The sequence below is a fragment of the Balaenoptera musculus genome, chromosome 3 (genome assembly GCF_009873245.2).
Source record: "Balaenoptera musculus isolate JJ_BM4_2016_0621 chromosome 3, mBalMus1.pri.v3, whole genome shotgun sequence".
NCBI lineage: Eukaryota > Metazoa > Chordata > Mammalia > Artiodactyla > Balaenopteridae > Balaenoptera > Balaenoptera musculus.
This window is the reverse complement of record NC_045787.1, coordinates 41,444,470-41,465,408: the sequence shown is the minus strand read 5'-3', so window position 1 is coordinate 41,465,408 and position 20,939 is coordinate 41,444,470. Positions and strand designations below refer to the sequence as shown.

At 36.1% G+C, this 20,939-nt stretch overlaps 1 protein-coding gene across 1 annotated transcript in view; it reads right to left on the bottom strand.

The window, feature by feature from the left end:
- The window catches only part of MTREX (Mtr4 exosome RNA helicase), a 137,796-nt gene that overhangs the window by 84,886 nt on the left and 31,971 nt on the right, over positions 1-20,939 (bottom strand). The window contains exons 6-14 of the mRNA XM_036849062.1: positions 18,386-18,560; positions 17,194-17,284; positions 8,886-9,010; positions 7,692-7,790; positions 7,178-7,280; positions 5,258-5,389; positions 3,876-3,955; positions 2,155-2,265; positions 189-290 (exon numbers count right to left, since the gene is read on the bottom strand). Of these exons, the coding sequence (XP_036704957.1) occupies positions 189-290; positions 2,155-2,265; positions 3,876-3,955; positions 5,258-5,389; positions 7,178-7,280; positions 7,692-7,790; positions 8,886-9,010; positions 17,194-17,284; positions 18,386-18,560 (1,018 nt within the window). The remainder of the gene's footprint in view (positions 1-188; positions 291-2,154; positions 2,266-3,875; positions 3,956-5,257; positions 5,390-7,177; positions 7,281-7,691; positions 7,791-8,885; positions 9,011-17,193; positions 17,285-18,385; positions 18,561-20,939) is intronic.

Here is a 20,939-nt window from a genome sequence, read left to right as displayed (position 1 = left end):
TGTTTTTGGCTAAAGAATAGAAATACAAAGGATCTGAAATTAAACTTTGATGAACTTCTCATATTAGCTCAGGTACAAGTTTTAAAGTATTTAGAACTGAAAATCTCAAAGACTACATGAGCCAAAATCACCTTAGGTAAAACAACTGAAGCTAAAAGTTATTTCAATATATGAATTATTTTACTTACCCATCGGAAATCCTTCCCATCAAATTTTCGGGCGCTTGTAAATAAAACAGTTCTAGCTGGCATGTTAATCCCCATAGCAAAAGTCTCAGTGGCAAATAAGGCCTAAATGAATAAATAATTATACAATTAAACATGTATTTTAAACTGAAAAATAGTTTCGTTAATAAATTACTCAAGTATAAATAAATCATTAATTTTAAAAATTAGTTGTTAATGAAATTCTACAAAAATAAGACATGCTACCCCAGGTGTATTTCAGTATTTTATATACAAAATTATTAAATTGACATACAATTATGTATATTATAGTAAATTTATAATATTTAATGTCCCTTGCATTGCAGAAATTTTTTAATTCAGGGAAAATAGTCTTTCTTTCTGTAATTCCAGTGGTGATAACTTGGAGAGACTACTACTGGTCTAATGGACAAAGCATTATTAAGCTGGAGAATATTTTTCTAAACACAGTCACATTTCCTGGTTTCTTCATTGATGATGCAGTGGTTTTAGAGACACCTTTAAAATCTCTGAGGGGAGATCAAAACCAGTGGCACTTTATGTTCACATCTAAGACTTTACCAACAAAGAGCACACAAAGGTATGTGTACAAGTTAAGTCACTGAAGTACTGTTAAATAATCTAAATTTTCATCCATAGGTAACAATATAAAAACACTTTATTTCATCAACTTAACAGAATGCTATTCATCTGTTAAAAAGAATGAATAGCAATGCATATGATGAAATTGAATAACATGGGTAATATAATCACTTTTGTTTACAAACTAAATCAAATATTATTTGTATGTATCCTAGTGGATATTTCTAGAAAGTGAAGGGCAATGGTGGTCTTTAATTTTTCACTTTATGTACAGTTATTCTATTTGAATTCTACAATCCACAAGTATCACTTAAAAGATTCTTTCAAATGGGTCTCAACAAAACATGCAATCTATATGAGGACATCAACAGGACCTTACCAGGACCCAGGTACAAATAGTGACCAATTCTTTATCTAAAATACCTCAAGTATGGTCTTTAGGGTGAGTAAGTTTTTTTTTTTTTTTTTTTTTTTTATTTTTTATTTTTTTTATTTATGGCTGTGTTGGGTCTTTGTTTCTGTGTGAGGGTTTTCTCCAGTTGCGGCAAGTGGGGGCCATTCTTCATCGCGGTGCGCAGGCCTCTCACTATCGCGGCCTCTCTTGTTGCGGAGCACAGGCTCCAGATGCGCAGGCTCAGTAATTGTGGCTCACGGGCCCAGTCGCTCCGCGGCATGTGGGATCTTCCCAGACCAGGGCTCGAACCCGTGTCCCCTGCATTGGCAGGCAGATTCTCAACCACTGCGCCATCAGGGAAGCCCGAGGTTTCTTTTAAATATCCTAGTTAGTGCTGAAGTTCTCATGACAAATCTCTAATCTGATTTTTAAACATAAAATAATTTATGAGTCATATAAAGGCTTACAACTATATTTTGGAGTTGTTTCCCATTTTCAACATCCCATTACTGGGTACAGACATCGACATAATATTAAAAATTAAATCAGACTCTCTTTGGTTTAAATGAGAACATCCTAAAAACTCTTTCATAAGTCTAAACAGCAATTCTCCTTGTCTTTTCTAAACTATTCCTTTTAATCTGTATACAGAATGGAGTCCACTTACAGTATCACTTCAGGTCTGAAAATTAAACAGCACATTCTGGAAAATTCTACACTGTATTCAGTAATGATACCATTTCTTACTTTAAGACTAGGAAGAGAAACAAATGACTTTTACCTATAGTCCAAAATTTATGAAGTATAACACTGTATACAAAAATAAGTTCATTACCTAAGCCATTCTGTTTGACTTACTTAAAAAACAGTAACAATAAAAAAAAAAAGTTGCCTACAAACAGTGTTCTTGATAACTTTCAAATTGCTCACACAACACAATTTTAGGGTATAATAAATAAAATAAAATCATACCTTTATCAATCCTTCAGAAAAGAGAATTTCTATAGTTTCTTTCAAAATAGGAAGTAAACCACCATGGTGAATACCAATCCCCCGCTTCAAGAGAGGAAGTACATGTTCAACCTGCGATTGGATTCAATTTTATTTTTAAAAAGACGTGAGGAAAAGAACTTTTAAAATGTGAAACTAACAAAATTAAGAAAAATGGGTAATCAAGAAAGAATGCTGTTTAAAGAAATGTTATATAACTTTTCCAGAAAAACTAGAAACCAAACCCATACTCCCACAAATTATTAAACTTAAAACACAATATAATTCTGTCCTAGCTTTAATATGAAAGGCATGTTTAAATAAACTTTATAAATGTTTTGCTTCCTCAAATTTTCCAGCATCACTTCATCTCCTCTAAAAAAATTAAAGGTTATGACAGCAAAGTTTGCATCTGCACGAAATAAACTTAAAAAATACTGGCCAGGAGTTCCCTGGTGGCGCAGTAGTTAAGAATCCGCCTGCCAATGCAGGGGACACAGGTTCAAGCCCTGGTGCAGGAAGATCCCACATGCCGTGGAGCAACTGGGCCCATGAGCCACAATTACTGAGCCTGCGCTCTAAAGCCCGCGCGCCTAGAGCCCGTGCTCCACAACAAGAGAGGCCACCGCAGTGAGAAGCCCGTGCACCACAATGAAGAGTAGCCCCCACTCGGCACAACTAGAGAAGGCCTGTGCACAGCAACGAAGACCCAATGAAGCCAAAATTAAAAAAAAAAAAAAAAAAAAAAAAAAAAATACTGGCCAACTCAAACCAAAAGAAAATAAATAACTGTAAAGCATATTTAATATAAATATGTACTTTATCTAAAAACAAATGAATTACTGAAGAGTTCATTCTCATTAACACTATTAAATGCCATTAAATTTTACTATTAGAAGTGTGCTAGGATAACAAAGATGTATAAAGACATGGCTCAGCCCTTAGATACTAATAATTCAGCTGGAAAGAAAAATTACAATAAGATTTCATAAATTAAATACCATTTTAAATACCAAGAAACATGCAATTGTAGTCTTATCATAAATCCCACACAAATCAAAGCAATCATCTGTAAGCAGAGTATGACTTTCCAATTTTTCTTTTCACAAAATAAAACTTTCATATAGTATTAGGTTGGGCTAAAGCATTAGTTCTCAGTTTCGGATGCACATTAGACCAACCAGGGGAGTTTCTGAAAGATTCTAATGATCAGGACACACGTGAGACAATTAAATCAGAATCTCTGGAGTGGCAACAAGGCATCAGTATATTTTAGAACTCCTAAGGCAATTCTAATAGTCAAAAGAAAAAACCACTTTAATTAATTAAAGCAAAGTAGAAATCAAATTTCTCACTAAACTTAGGTTTGCTCTATTGTTTTGTTTGGTAGCCTTATGAATTAAGAAATTCATTGACTTAAAATTAGCATTAAAAATTTTGTAGTATTAGAAACAGAAGCAGTAATTTCCAGATCATGCTAGCTTTCAGAGAAAAGGTTCTTCAAGGCAGCAAATGTTTCCTTTTGTCACCTTCTTAGAAGTTCAAAATAAGAATCAAGGTATCATTTCAGTGCACAATGCAACATATTTACTGCAGTGTGCAAACAGTGCAATATATAATATAGCAACAAATCCAGGAAATACAAAGTGAATATATACTATCTGTAAACAGCCACAGTCTACTTAATGACATTAAACACATACCTGAGGGAGCTTTTTATCTTCATCTGACAAGCAGTCAATTGCGTTACTGAATACTTCTTCAACCATCTTCTTTTCTTCATCTAAGAGAGAAAACCCAAGTGTATATAAGTATCTAAATGAGTCAGTGATAACAAATTTCACACACAGCAAAGAATAAGAGTCTACAAAGAGTAAAAGACTCAGGATTTAAGATAGGCAGAAGGTAAAGTAGATCAAATTTTCTACATAATTATTTAATAAAATTCATTGCCTTTCAAAACAGATCTAGCAGAGTTAGTCCACGAATAAAAGTACTATCTTATAAAAGCAGTAACAGTAACTATGCTAGGTATCTATTTAAGTCAAAAAATTACAGGACACAGGGATTATTATTTCTCACTATTAAGGAAAGTAAGACATAGAGCAAATAATGGGCATTGGTATTAACTGTTACATGAACAATTCCAAAGACTATGCTCTTAACCATTACACTGCCTTTTTATAAAGTGACTATTTGTCAATAAATATTTGTTGACTTTATCAATATAAAACCCTGCAACATCAAGCACATACAGCACTGGGTAGTTATAAGAAAACATTTCTAAGTAGAGCAATTCACTCAGTCAAAAAAAATAAAATATTATTGGCTTTAGGAGGGTATATGGGTTATCTGTCATTGGTTATTTTTTACCCATGGATAAGTAAAAATTAGCTTTAAAATCATGGGATTAGTTCTGTGCCTTGATAAAGAAAACAAGACAACTGAAATTTGATTCTGCACAACTGAAGATATTATTTACTTCTCACTGCACAGGATTAGATATGTAAAAGGCTGAAATGAATGACAACTGGGTTGGTATTTGGCATGCTGCAATTTTTGCCTAGGCTATGCTACTATCTAGCTGTGTGACTTTTAAATGGTTACATTTACAGTTAATACATGAGAATAATATATTCATTTGCTAGAAGTTATTTACTTTATTCAAAAATTATACCAGTTAGGTACAGGGGCAGGTCTTCCCTGTTTGGATTTCTAGAAGAATGAAACATAACAGAAGGTAGTCTGACCAAGAGACTAACCTTAAGTAATCAGACAGAAAACCACAATAACCAAAGAGCTATGGCAATGAAGTATAAGAAGGTATGAGTCTAATATTTCTTACTAGGGGTCTTTGGGTCTTATATAGAACAATGTATTATACTTACCTTCCAATAAAAGAAGACTGAAGAAAGGAAAAGAAATGATAAATTGAGGGCCTTAAAGCTTTTACAAATGTGATGTAACTACTGCTGTAACTGTAAGGTGAACTGCAAATTCTAGCAATACACAAAAATGTCTTACCAGAAATATATTTACACTAATTTTCACGTAACATTAAAACTATACTGAAATTACATAGTACCTGTGTTGAAATCTAATTTGGTCATCTGAAGTGCATAGGCTTCACAATCTTTCTTACTAAAACTGAAAATAATTACAGGTTGAAAGTTTCTTTCCATAATCATCTTCACAATCTTGAACACATTTGATGGTCCTGCAAAAAAGGTACATAAACCATATCCAAAAATTAACTCAAAATGGATTATAGACTTAAATGTAAAATCTAAAACTACAGAACTCTTAAAAAATATATAGGAGTAAACCTTCATGATGTTGGGTTAGGCAAAGCACTTTTAGATATGATACCAAAAGCATAAGCCACAAAAGAAAAAAAACCCTGATAAACTGGATTTCACCAAAATTTAAAACTTTTGTACTTCAACAGACACCAACAATAAAGATAACCCTAACTCACAGAATGGAAAAAAATATTTACAAATCAGATATTTAATAAAGGTCTAGTATCCAGAGTAGAAAAGAATTCTTACAACTCAACAACAAAAAGACAATGTAATTTTTGAATGGGCCAAGGATTTGAATAGATATTTCTCCACAGATAACAAATGGCCAGTAAGTACAGGATCTTCATTAGCCAACAGAGAAATATAAATAAAAACCACACTGAGATATGACTTCATACGTACTAGAATGACCATAATCAAATAGACAGGCTACAGTAAAGTACTGGCAAGGAGGTGGAGGAAATGGATACCTCATATCCTTCTGATGACAATGTATAATGGGGCAGACACTTTGGAAAATAACTTGGCAGTTACTGAAAAGGTTAAACATAGAATTATCACATGACTCAGCAATTGCACTAGGTATATTCTCATGAGAAAACACGTTCACACAAAAACTTGTAGTACACAAATGTTTACAGCAGCATTAGTCACAACAATCAAAAAGTTGAAAACAACCTAACTGTTCATGAAGAATGAATAAATAGGGGCTTCCCTGGTGGCGCAGTGGTTGAGAATCTGCCTGCTAATGCAGGGGACACGGGTTCGAGCCCTGGTCTGGGAGGATCCCACATGCCACGGAGCAACCAGGCCCGTGAGCCACAACTACTGAGCCTGCGCGTCTGGAGCCTGTGCTCCGCAACAAGAGAGGCCGAGATAGTGAGAGGCCCGCGCACCGCGACGAAGAGTGGCCCCCACTCGCCGCAACTAAAGAAAGTCCTCGCACAGAAACGAAGACCCAACACAGCCATAAAATAATAAATAAAATAAATAAATAAAGGGAAAAAGATGGTTCAAAAAAAGAAAAAAAAAGAATGAATAAATAAAATGTGTTAAAATCATACAATGGAATGTTATTTGACCATAAAAAAGAATGAAGTACTGACATATGCTATAACATGGATGAACCTTGAAAACAAGCTAAGTTGCACAACACCACATATATCATGATTCCATTTATATGAAATGTCTAGAAAAGGAAAATAGAAATAGAAAGTAGATTAGTGATTGCCTAAGGCTGAGGGGTGGTGGGGAAGAGGTTGGGAGTAAATGAAGAATGACTGCTCATGGGTATGGGGTTTCTTGTTGAGTTAATGAAAATGTTCTAGAATTAGATAGTAGTTGCACAATTTTGTGAATATACTAAAATCCACTTAATTGTACCCTTAAAAATGGTGACTTCTATGATACGTGAATTGTATCTCAGTAAAAAAACTGTGGTGATGGCTGCATAATTCTGTGAATGTACTAATAACTGTTGAATTGTATACTTTAATGGGTGAATTGTATATGAACTATATCTCAGTAAATGTCATAGAGGAAAAAGAGATTAAACCTTTATTCATCCAATTTTATCATACACTATCTAGATCTTTATACAGCTCCCTGAGGTGAAAAAAGTTAAATAAAAAAAACCCAAAAATGTAATTTGAAAACACAATTTACATGTAAAATTCTCTTAAAACAAAGTTCCAAATTACCCTTTGTTCCTCCTTTTCTCCCCTTCTGATCTCCTTTTGCCAAATCACCAGCATCTCGAAGTACCTGCATCGCAGTATTAAAATTATCTTCTCTGAAGTCACCCTGGAATCACAAAATTTTCCTATGTAACTTCATTAACACCTAATAATAATGCAAGTATTTTTTCATACCTCAAAACAAAGCTTCCTCAAATAATAAATAATTTAATATAATAATATAACTGGGAAAAGCAAAACATAAGATACCTGAAACATGTCCAGAGCCCCTTATTCTCAAGGCATTTAAAAAATACTGGAAAAGGAAGGAAATCTAATTCATGCATTAAAAAATATGAGTCTTAAATATAATTTTTGAGATAAAAATACATACACAAAAAACCAACAATAACTCTGGACCACAAAACTACTTAAGAAAAAAAACGGATCTCTGCCATTCTTCTCTAGTTTAAAGAAAAATGGGTATAAACAGCAAAGTATGATATTATAGATATAAGAATTATTATTACTCCCTTACATTTTCATCAACCACAAGGTGCAGACCATCTCCCCCTGCTGGAAAAATGTAGTGCTGTAACGGAGTAGGCCGATAATCTGTGTAAATTACATGACAAGGCTGTAAAAACAAAGAAAAGTAATTAACCATGTATTTTATTTCTTCAAAATAATACTATGTATATGACATACCTAACAGACTTTAAGGAGACAAACTTTTGAATTCAACATTTCAAAAAGAAAAAAGTTTTTAAAAAAAACCCTTAAGTCAGGAAGAGAAAAATGGGGAAAAATGAGGTCTATCAAATTATACTACCATCTGTTCAATTTTACTAATTCCCTAATCAGGGATAAGTATCAATACATGATTTGAGTTTCCATATGATCTTGGATCCATACCCTAGACCTGTGATGCCATAATTAAAGAAGACTTCAATTTCTCTGTAGCAGCAGTAATGGTGACACAGAATGCTCCCTGAGGTAAAATGGAACTTTTCTAGCCCACAGAGACTTTTCAAAGCCTTACTAAAACAGCAGGTTGATCTAACTCCTCCAGAAGATCCACTGTGTTTCTATCCTACAGAAGCAACATGGATGTTACAAAAATAACATTAGAGAGCTTATAAATGGATAAAAAATAAATTTGTCAGCATTCTGGTATAAAGGAAAAATTAAGGGCAGAAAAATAAAATCAAGAATAAATTTAGTACACATGAACAAAAGCTTGTTATAAGGTCCTTTAATGCTGCTAAAATTAGACTAGAAAAGCAAAAAGGAAATACAGTCAGTAAAAAGTCTGCGTTCACATGAGAACAATCAAATCACACTCTCAGGAAATGCCCAGCTTTTTCCCAGTACCGAGGTCTTAGAGAAAATTCTCTACTGTGTACTCGTGGTTCATTGTATGAATAGATAGTTTCCAAACCTGGTAGGTCATCATGATCAATTTGGGAGCGTTTAAAAGTTAAAGATTTCAAAACCCAAGACCCTACCCCAGAGTTTTTGATGTATTGGGTTTGAGATGGGACTCAGAAAATTCACACTTATAAAAAAATTAGTCGGTTGATTTTGATAAGCTTGCTCGATTTAAAAAGTAGTTTCACATTAAAATGTCTTCTTTATTCTAGGTAGCATCAGGAAAGAAAGTACAGGATATAGTAAGGCCAACTTGTAACATTTTAAATATTGAAAACATCAAAAAAGGGAAAGAAAATACCTGTTTATGTAAGTGGCAAATCCATTCAGCAAACTGCCGAGCATTTGGAATAGTAGCCGAAAGAAAGACATAGTGAACATTATCAGGAAGCAAAATAATAGTTTCTTCCCATACAACACCACGCTCTGAAAAATACAAATACACCTTGGAATTCAATGTCACTTGATTATTTTCTCTCAAGCTCAATAATCAGAAATACAGACCATGTTGCACAAGGAAATTTTTAGCCACAGACCCTTACTGTAAACTACTTTAGTTCTAACCATGAATTCATCTAGTAGAAAGTCAGTAGACTAAACCACTATAAACACAATGTACTCTGAAATAACAGCCTGCAAAAAAGCAGTGCCAAACTGAATCCTGTTCAAACAGCCTAACAAGAGTCCCAGGACAATGGAAATAGTATTTCCATCTCACTTAGAGAAGCAGAAGTTGTTGGCTTATAGAAAGTCACAGTAACGAATTTCAAAGAAACACCATTACTACAGCATATAGCATCATTCATCTAAATTACCATCATCATCTCCAGAAATGACAGAAAGATTTGATAAACAAAACTATAAATCAGATGGAAAAAAAAAAGGAAAAATCCGTGTGAGAATTTCCCTCCCGTAAATGAACAAATCAATACAGGATTCATGATTTAAAAACCAAAATAACTCTGTTTAGAACCTAATCTTACGAATTTCACAAAAGTGAAATTTTTAAAAAGGGTAAATGATTTTAAACTGCATTACTTTCACTATGAATACAGGTTAACTCACTGCTTTAATTCAAATACAAACTAAGCTTTAAGTGTGTACATACTAAACATTTAACTTTTAAATGTGTTTGTTAACTTTCGCCCTCCAAGTTCCACCCAAAATTCCAAGTAAACTTACTTTTTCCATTACAGTAGTGCAATAGTTCAAGTAAAGGGATAAATATTTTGCTCATTTTTATTTCATAATCCTTTTATTTTTTACCATAAACATGCACTTAGTTTTTTTAAAAAAATAAATAAAAATCAAGAATGTTAACCTTGTAGGCTACAAGTTTTGGAAATTCTTTAACATTAGTTATACTAGAGAGCTCTCTCTTAAAGGGAACTAATTTTAATTCCATTTTTAAAATGTGAATTTGCATTTTCTCACCCAGAAGTTATTTTAAGAAGCTGTAACTGAATGAGATCCTACTGGAAATATCACATCACGTTATCCACAAATTAGTTTATCAGAACTCTACTCACATGGAAGATCAACAACTACTTGTTCAAAATTCCTAATGCCTTTTTTTTTTTTAACATCTTTAGTGGAGTACAATTTAGTGCTGTGTTAGCTTCTGCTGCATAACAAAGTGAATCATCTATATGCATATGTATAGCCACATATCCCCTCCCTCTTGCATCTCCCTCCCACCCTCCTTATCCCACCCCTCTAGGTGGTCACAAAGCACCAAGCTGATCTCCCTGTGCCATGCAGCTGCTTCCCACTAGCTATCTATTTTACATTTGGTACTGTATATATGTCAGTGCTACTCTCTCTATTTGTCCCAGCTTACACTTCCCCCTCCCCATGTCCTCAAGTCCATTCTCTACCTCTGTGTCTTTATTCCTGTCTTGCCCCAAGGTTCTTCAGAACCATTTTTTTTTTTTAGATTCCATACATATGTGTTAGCATACAGTATTTGTTCTCTTTCGACTTACTTCACTCTGTATGACACTCTAGGTCCATCCACCTCACTACAAATAATTCAATTCCGTTTCTTTTTATGGCTGAGTAATATTCCATTGTATATATGTGCCACATCTTCTTTATCCATTCATCTGTCGATGGACACTTAGGTTGCTTCCATGTCCTGGCTATTGTAAATAGTGCTGCAATGAACATTGTGGTACATGACTCTTTCTAAATTATGGTTTTCTCAAGGTATATGCCCAGTAGTGGGATGGCTGGGTCGTATGGCAGTTCTATTTTTAGTTTTTTAAGAAACCTCCATACTGTTCTCCACAGTGGCTGTATCAATTTACATTCCCACCAACAGTGCAAGAGGGTTCCCTTTTCTCCACACCCTCTCCAGCATTTATTGTTTGTAGATTTTTTTGATGATGCCCATTCTGACCGGTGTGAGGTGATACCTCATTGTAGTTTTGATTTGCATTTCTCTAATAATTAGTGATGTTGAGCATCTTTTCATGTGTTTGTTGGCAATCTGTATATCTTCTCTGGAGAAATGTCTATTTAGGTCTTCTGCCCATTTTTGGATTGGGTTGTTTTTTTGATATTGAGCTGCATGAGCTGCTTGTATATTCTGGAGATTAATCCATTGTCAGTTGCTTCATTTGCAAATATTTTCTCCTTTTCTGAGGGTTGTCTTTTGGTCTTGTTTATGGTTTCCTTTGCTGTGCAACAGCTTTTAAGCTTCATTAGGTCCCATTTGTTTATTTTTGTTTTTATTTCCATTTCTCTAGGAGGTGGGTCAAAAACGATCTTATTGTGATTTATGTCAGAATGTTCTTCCTATGTTTTCTACTAAGAGTTTTATAATGTCTGATCTTACATTTAGGTCTTTAATACATTTTATTTTTGTGTATGGTTTAGGAAGTGTTCTAATTTCATTCTTTTACATGTAGCTGTCCAGTTTTCCTAGCACCACTTATTGAAGAGGCTCTTTTCTCCATTGTATATACTTGCCTCCTTTATCAAAGATAAGGTGACCATATGTGCGTGGGTTTATCTTCGGGCTTTCTACCCTGTTCCATTGATCTGTATTTCTGTTTTTGTGTCAGTACCATACTGTCTTGATTACTGTAGCTTTCTAGTATAGTCTGAAGTCCAGGAGCCTGATTCCTCCAGCTCTGTTTTTCTTTCTCAAGATTGCTTTGGCTATTCGGGATCTTTTGTGTTTCAATACAAATTGTGCAATTTTCTGTTCTACTTCCATGAAACATGCCATTGGTAGTTTGATAGGGATTGCACTGAATCTGTAGATTGCTTTGGGTAGTACAGTCATTTTCACAATGTTGATTCATACAATCCAAGACCATAGTATATCTGTCCCTCCCTTTGTATCTTTAATTTCTTTCATCACTGTCTTGTAATTTTCTGCACACAGGTCTTTTGTATCCTTAGGTAGGTTTATTCCTAGGTATTTTATTCTTTTTGTTGCAATGGTAAATGGAAGTGTTTCCTTAATTTCTCTTTCAGATATTTCATCATTAGTGTATAGGCATGCAAGAGATTTCTGTGCATTAATTTTGTATCCTGCTACTCTACCAAATTTACTGATTAGCTCTAGTAGTTTTCTGGTAGCATCTTTAGGATTCTCTATGTACAGTATCATGTCATCTGCAGACAGTGACAGTTTAACTTCTTTTCTGATTTGGATTCCTTTTATTTCTTTTTCTTCTCTGATTGCTGTGGGTAAAAGTTCCAAAACTATGTTGAATAAAAGTGGTGAGAGTGGGTAACCTTGTCTTGTTCCTGATCTTAGAGGAAATGGTTTCAGTTTTTCATCATTGAGAATGATGTTGGCTGTGGGTTTGTCATATACGGTCTTTATTATGTTGAGGTAGGTTCCTTCTATGCCTCTCTTCTGTAGAGTTTTTATCATAAATGGGTGTTGAATTTTGTCAAATGCTTTTTCTGCATCTATTGAGATGATCATATGGGTTTCATCCTTCAATTTGTTAATATGGTGTATCACACTGACTGATTTGCATATATTGAAGAATCCTTGCATTCCTGGGATAAACCCCACTTGATAATGGTGTATGATCCTTTTAATGTGCTGTTGGATTCTGTTTGCTAGTATTTTGTTGAGGATTTTGCATCTATGTTCATCAGAGATGTTGGCCTGTAGTTTTCTTTGTGACATCTTCATTAGGTTTTGGTATCACGGTGATGATGGCCTCATAGAAAGAGTTTGGGAGTGTTCCTCTCTCTGCTATATTCTGGAAGAGTTTGAGAAGGACAGGTGTTATCTCTTCTCTAAATGTTTGATAGAATTTGGCTGTGAAGCCATCTGGTCCTGGGCTTTTGTTTGTTGGAAGATTTTTAATCACAGTCTTAGTGCTTGTGATTGTCTGTTTATATTTTCTATTTCTTCCTGGTTTAGTCTCGGAATGTTATACTTTTCTAAGAATTTGTCCATTTCTTCCAGGTTGTCCATTTTTTGGCATAGAGTTGCTTGTAGTAATCTCTCATGATCCTTTGTATTTCTGCATTGTCAGTTGTTACTTCTCCTTTTTCATTTCTAATTCTGTTGATTTGAGTCTTCTCCCTTTTTTTCTTAGTGAGTCTGGCTAATGGTTTATCAATTTTCTTTATCTTGTCAAAGAACCAGCTTTTAGTTTTACTGATCTTTGCTACTCTTTCCTTCATTTCTTTTTCATTTATTTCCGATCTTTATGATTTCTTTCCTTCAGCTAACTTCAGGGTTCTTTGTTCTTCTTTCTCTAATTGCTTTAGGTGTAAGATTAAGTTGTTTATTTGAGATTTTTCTTGTTTCTTGAGGTCGGACTGTATTGCTATCAACGTCCCTCTTAAAACTGCTTTTGCTGGGCTTCCCTGGTGGCGCAGTGGTTGAGAGTCTGCCTGCCAATACAGGGGACACGGGTTCGAGCCCTGGTCTGGGAAGATCCCACATGCCATGGAGCAACTACGCCCGTGAGCCACAATTACTGAGCCTGCGTGTCTGGAGCTTGTGCTCTGCAACAAGAGAGGCCACGATAGTGAGAGGCCCGCGCACCACGATGAAGAGTGGCCCCCACTTGCCGTAACTAGAGAAAGCCCTCGCACAGAAACGAAGACCCAACACAGCCATAAATAAATAAATAAATAAATAAATAAATGGATCATCACGTTTAAAAAAAAAAACTGCTTTTGCTGCATCCCATAGGTTTTGGGTCGTCGTGTTTTCATTGTCATTTGATTCTAGGTATTTTTTGATTTCCTCTTTGATTTCTTCAGTGATCTCTTGGTTATTTACTAGTGTACTGTTTAGCTTCCATGTGTTTCTATTTTTTATAGATTTCTTCCTGTAAGTGGTACCTAGTCTCACAGCGTTGAGGTCGGAAAAAATATTTGATATGATTTCAATTTTCTTAAATTTACCAAGGTTTGATTTGTGACCCAAGATATGATCTATCCTGAAGAATGTTCCATAAGCACTTGAAAGTGTATTCTGTTGTTTTGGGATGGAATGTCCTATGTATGTCAATTAAGCCCATCTTGTTTAATGTACCATTTAAAGCTTGTGTTTCCTTATTTTCATTTTGGATGATCTGTCCATTGGTCAAAGTGGTGGCGTGTTAAAGTTCCCAACTATGGTTGTATTACTGTCTATTTCCCCTTTTATGGCTGTTAGCATTTGCCTTATGTATCGTGGTACTCCTATGTTGGGTGCATAAATATTTACACTGTTATATCTTCTTCTTGGATTGATCCCTTGATCATTATGTAGTGTCCTTCTTTGTTTCTTGTAATAGTTTTTATTTTAAAGTCTATTTTGTCTGATATGAGAATTGCTACTCCAGCTTTCTTTTGATTTCCATTTGCATGGAATATCTTTTTCCATCCCCTCACTTTCAGTCTGTATGTTTCTCTAGGTCTGAAGTGGGTCTCTTGTAGACAGCCTATATATGGGTCTTGTTTTTGTATCCATTCAGCCAGTCTGTGTCTTTTGGTGGGAGCATTTAATCCATTTACATTTAAGGTAATTATCAATATGTATGTTCCTATTCCCATTTTCTTAAATGTTTTGGGTTTGTTATTGTAGGTGTTTTCCTTCTCTTGTGTTTCTTGCCTAGAGAAGTTCCTTTAGCATTTGTTGTAAAGCTGGTTTGGTGGTCCTAAATTCTAACTTTTGCTTATCTGTAAAGGTTTTAATTTCTCCATCGAATGTGATGAGATCCTTGCTGGATAGAGTAATCTTGGCTGTAGGTTTTTCCCTTTCATCACTTTAAATATGTCCTGCCACTCCCTTCTGGCTTGCAGAGTTTCTGGTGAAAGATCAGCTGTTAACCTTATGGGGATTCCCTTGTATGTTATTTGTTGTTTTTCCCTTGCTGCTTTTAATATTTTTACTTTGTATTTAATTTTTGATAGTTTGTTTAATATGTGTCTCAGTGTGTCTCTCTTTGGGTTTATCCCGATGGTACTCTCTGTTCTTCCTGGACTTGATTGACTATTTCCTTTTCCATGTTAGAGAAGTTTTCGACTATAATCTTTTCAAATATTTTCTCAGTCCCTTTCTTTTTCTCTTCTTCTGGGACCCTTCTAATTCGAATGTTCGTGCGTTTAATGTTGCCCCAGAGGTCTCTTGAGACTGTCCTCACGTCTTTTCATTCTTTTTTCTTTATTCTGCTCCCTGGCAGTTATTTCCACCATTTTATCTTCTAGCTTACTTATCCGTTCTTCTGCTTCAGGTATTCTGTTATTGATTCCTTCTAGAGTATTTTTAATTTCAGTAATTGTGTTGTTCATCACTATTTGTCTGCTGTTTAGTTCTTCTCTGTCCCTGTTAAATGTTTCTTGTATTTTCTCCATTCTGTTTCCGAGATTTTGGATCATCTTTGCTATTATTCTGAATTCTTTTTCAGATAGGCTGCTTATTTCATCTTCATTTATTTGGTCTTATAGGTTTTTACCCTACTCCTTCGTCTGTAACATATTTCATTTTTTTCGTTTTTTTTGATGGGTGCTGCTGTATTCCTGTCTTAGTGGTTGTTTCGCCTGAGAAGTCTAGCACTGGAGTTTGCAGGCAGTTAGATAGAGCTGGTTCCTGATGCTGCAATGAGCACCTCCGGGAGGCCTCACTCAGATTGATATTCACTGTGGTCTGAAGTTCTCTGTTAGTCCAGTGGTTTGGACTTGGAGCTCCCACCACAGGAGCTCAGGCCCAACCTCTGGCCTGGGAACCAAGATCCTGCCAGCTTCGTGGTGCAGGAAAAAAAAAAAAAAAAGAAGAAGGAAAGAAAGAAAAAGGAGCAATACAATATCAAGAATAAAAAAGAAAATAAAATCAGAAAGATAAAGGTATATTAGGAAAAATAAAACTATAATTGTTACAACTGCAACAAGGTAAAATAAAACCACAGCAGAAGGAAAAAAAAGCGGGGGGGGGGGGGTAACAAGCCAAAAGGAGATATCACTAACAAAGTATAAAGAATAAAATAAAATTAGAAAAATAAGATTAGGAAAAATAAAAATATAAAAGAATCAACAGCAATGAATCAACAACATAAAACAGAGCCCCAATCTAAAAGAGGAAAAAGGAAAAGAAAAAAAATGGGAAGAAAGCAAAAAAAAGCCTTGGCTATGTAGGTGGAGTTTAGGCAGGGGGTGGAACTTAGGTAGTGGCAGGGTTTAGGGTGGGGCAGGACCTAGGTGGGTGGTGGGGTGAGCGAGGGGCGGGGCCTGTGCAGAAGGGGAGAGGCAGCAAGTCAAAAAGAGGGCCTCTGGAGTGTGGGGTTCAGGAGTTAGGAGGTAGGGCCCTGACTGAGGGTGTGTGGGTGGGGTTTAGGCCCAGTTCGTTGGAGGGGTTCTCCGAGTGTAGAAGTAGGGCCTTGGGTGGGGGTGTAGTGGCGGGGCTTGGGCTCTGTGCTGTAGATGGGAGGCTCCGAGGGCAGAGTATTAGCTCCGGGAGCACAAAAGGCTTCCTGGTGCCTAAGCGGACAGGGAAAGCACTGGCCCCGTTTCCTTCTGTTCTTTCGCACACCTCCCCCATCATCTCCCCTGGGGTCTCCCCCATTGCTGCTGGACCCCTAATCGTGGGTGGGTCCTGCTGGGTGTAGAAACTACTTCTCTCCCGCAGCCACCCCTCAGGGGTGCCGTCCCAGAAGTCCGGCCTTTACTTTTGCTCCCCCTTTCCTCCCTCCCACTCCCTCAGGACCCACGTGGCTGGAGGGAGACTAGGTGGGCAGAGGATCAGGCCTGGGATCTCAACAAGTTCCTGGGGGTCCAACTGGGCAGGGGAAACCTGGACATGCTCCCTTTTGATCCTCTGCCCTCCCAATGGTTCCCCAATTTCCCCTGTTGGGCATGGGATCCCTTCCCCTCCCCAAGCCGCCCCTCAGGGACGCCAGTCCCATCCTGCCTCCACTTCTCCTCCCACTTCACTCCCCCAACGCCCCACATCCTACACGGTCACTGGGGTTTCCTCCTGTCCCTTAGGTGTCCGTGGTCCCCCACTGGTACCTGGTAGGTGCCCTAGTTGTGAGGAGACGCGAATTCCGCATCCTCCTAGTACGCCATCTTGACTCCGCCCCACCTAATGCCATTCTTAAATAAAATACATGCTCACATCTCAACAACACTACAGAATATACCTGAATCTCTCATGTAATGAATTTCATCAAATATGACCCAAGCAACTTCTCGCATAACTTCAGAACCTCTGTACAGCATACTTCTCAAAATCTAAAGAAAAAGGAGAAGATTTAGCAGGATTCTGACATACCAAAAGCTCTTCTTTCTAACAAGAAATTTTGGATATTCATTTTTAACGGAAAGATTAAAATAATTTTAGGGAGATACATATCTCTTAAATATATAATATTCCTTTCCTAAATCCAAAATAAATGATTTCTCAAGTAATCAGATATAATCCATGGAGAGAATTATCATCTCCATATCCATTATCTTGAATAAGAAGCCACTTCCTTGCATGTACAGCACTTAAGCCAAGACCTACACTTGCTAGAATATGAGAATAACTTGAAGTTATCTTCTATCTAACACAATGGATCTTATACTGTTATCCATTTTTTCTACCTCATCTTAACAATATGAATACTTCCTAGCAACCGTTATTCTGATTTCTGAGTTAAAGAAATCTTCCACGGATGCAAGAAAGTTTTGAGAATGGAAAACAAACTTACTTTAGGCACTAAGATGAAAAGTGAGCAATGCTTTTGGGTAACTCTATAAACCAGAAGCTAATTTATGCTCTCTAGTGTACCATGTCTTTGTAGAATGCAAGGATATAATTCAAGCATGTACAAAAGTACTTAGTAAAGACAGCTAATAATGTCCAAAATGTAAGATGTTACGAAGATATGCAAAACTTAACTGTGATTATGGAAAGAAGCTAAACATAACTGGGTATTTTTTAAAAAGTTAGTTATCTATTTGTATCAACACTCAGATACAGAAGAAAAAAAAATCACACAGAACAAGGAGCCACTACACATTCGAAACTATGTACTCAAATCTTTGAAATTATACAAAACCATCAAATTATTTTCATGTCACTGACAATACGCCTTTAAAAACACTTTGTGAAGAAAAAACTGCATCTATATTATGACAAATAGCAGAAATATTGGTAATTTACAACTAAATTCAATTACTAGAACTTGTTTTAAGATGAACTCTATCCCTTTCAAGTAAATCTACTCAGACAGTAAAATGTTACATTTTTATCGATATAGAGCAAGTAATAAAACATTAGCTGTTTTAAATGAATTGCCACATTAATTAAAAGGAAAATTAATTAAACTGAGACACCATATAAATTACCTCTGTGGTCATAACAAGACAAGATGCTGTAGGATTAATAGTAACATCTCCAGTCATCAGACCAACATCTTGAAATTCTTCATACATTTCACGGTATTTCTGGTTACTCAGGGCCTTAATTGGGCTAGTAAATATTACACGCTGTTTTTCCCTTAAGGCCAATGCAATGGCATATCTAAAAATGTGAAAACAAGTAAGAATAAAGAATTTACAAAACCATGTCTTTAGAAGTATGTGATTTTAAAAATTCTATTAATATATAAATTGTGTCCAAACTTTCCCTAATTACGTATCTTAAACAGACTTTGCAGAATATTAATGTCTTATTGTATTTACTTTCAACAAACTATAATAATAGTAATAATGATGATAAATTTGAAGAATAGTGGTCTAAATGAATAAGAACGTTTGAACTCTGGTCTCTTGGAGTTAATGTAACTTAATTACTAATACCAATGGATTACTAATGGTTATTACCCTATTCCTTGGAAGTAAAACACCTTTGTTTCTCTAGATGGGCCTCCAAAAGTTTACAGAGCCTCTGCCTGTCAATTTATACATACACAGAGTATAAATATTTAGGAAACACTGGAAAATGAGTTTTTTTGAGTTTCACAAATAAGTTAATCCATATGTATTCTTTCCCCACATGTATTAGTTATCAAGTCTGTCCTTCGTTTTTTTTTTTTTTTTAAATAAACATCTCTGACCTTTTTTTTGGTCAGCAAACTTTTTCTTTTTTAAAGACTTATTTATTATTTAAATTTAAATTTTATTTTTGGCAGTGTTGGGTCTTAGTTGCAGCACGCAGGATGTTCGCTGAGGCATGCAGCTTCTTTTGTTGCGGTGCCGGGCTTCTCTCTAGTTGTGGTGTGTGGATTTTCTCTTCTCTAGTTGTGGCGTGGAGGCTCCAGGGCGCATGGGTTCCAGACAGGCTCTGTAGTTTGCGGCACACAGGCTCTAGTTGAGGGGCGTGAGCTTGGTAGTTGTGGCATGCAGGCTCAGTTGCCCTGTGGCATGTGGGATCTTAGTTCCATGACCAGGGATAGAACCCACATCCCCTGCATTGTAAGGTGGATTCTTTACCACTGGACCACCAGGGAAGTCCCATCACGTCTGTCCTTGACTGGAAATTAAGGCAGGTTCCAATAATTCTTCTGCAGAGATTAATAGGATGCAATATAGTTTTTCTTTTTTGAAGAAAATTCAGCAGAGTTAAGTATGTAAAAATAGACCACGAAATCAGGACTAAACTTAGCAGCATGGTAGATCCTCCTTATTTAAGATACAGTTCCTATCCACAACAGGCTTATAACCTATTTGCGGAAATAAAAATATGGGATTTCCCTGGTGGCACAATGGTTAGGAATCCGCCTGCCCTTGCAGGGGATACGGGTTCAATCCCTGGCCCAGGAGGATCCCAGAGGCCGTGGAGTGGCTAGGCCTGTGCGCCCCAGCTGCTGAGCCTGTGCTCTGGAGCCTGTGAGCCACAAATGCTGAGCCACGTGCCACAGCTGCTAAAGCCCACGCTCCTAGAGCCCATGCTCCGCAACAAGAGAAGCCAATGCAATGAGAAGCCTGTGCACCTCAATGAGGAGTAGCCCCCGCTCGCCGCAACTGGAGAAGGCCCGCGCGTGCAGCAACCAAGACCCAACGCAGCCAAAAATAAATAAATAAATAAAAATAAATTAATTACTTAAAAAAAATTTATCCCAACCATGCCCCCCGTGAAATAAACAACTAAAAAATTAAAAGTTGTCCAAACATGATCAAATATGAATAGTAAGAGACATACATGAAAGAGAAAATATACAGATGCTACAAAAAATTAGAAGATGTAAAAAGAAACAGGAAAGTGATCAATACTTAAGTAAAAGAAGCAGTCACGAGAAACTGAGTGGGCCCAGATGTTGGACTTAGCAGACAAAGACTTCAAAGAAGCTATAACAAACAGGTCCAAAAAATGTAAGGAAACCATGTTCTAAGAATTAAAGGAAATAGGACAATGATTCAACAAACAGGCAATCTCAACAGACACCTGAAACTATAACAACATAACCAAGTGAAAACTCTACAGATGAAAAGTACAATAATTGAAATGAAAAATCCACTAGGTGGCTCAAGAGAAGATCTGAGATGGCAGAAGAAAGTATCTAAATATGAAGATAGATCAATAGAAACTATCAAATCTAAAGAGAGAAATAGAAGAAAAATAAACAGACACTCAAAGATCTATGCGACAACCCCAGGTGTCCAAACATAAGTTCCAAACTGAGAAAGACGCAAGATAAATATTTGAAAAAATAACAATAAAAAAACTTCCCACATTTGTTTTAAAAAACATTATACATACCATAAGCACAATGAACCCAAGCAGGAAAAACTGTGGAATCTCACCTAGAAACACAGTCAAACTGCTGAAAGTCTTCAAAGCAGCAAGAGAAAAACAACTCAAAACATAACAGGAGAATACCATAATTAAGGCTTACTTCTGATGGGAAATAATGGAGTAGAATGAAACAATGTCAGCCAAATGAGTATCCAATGGTGAAAG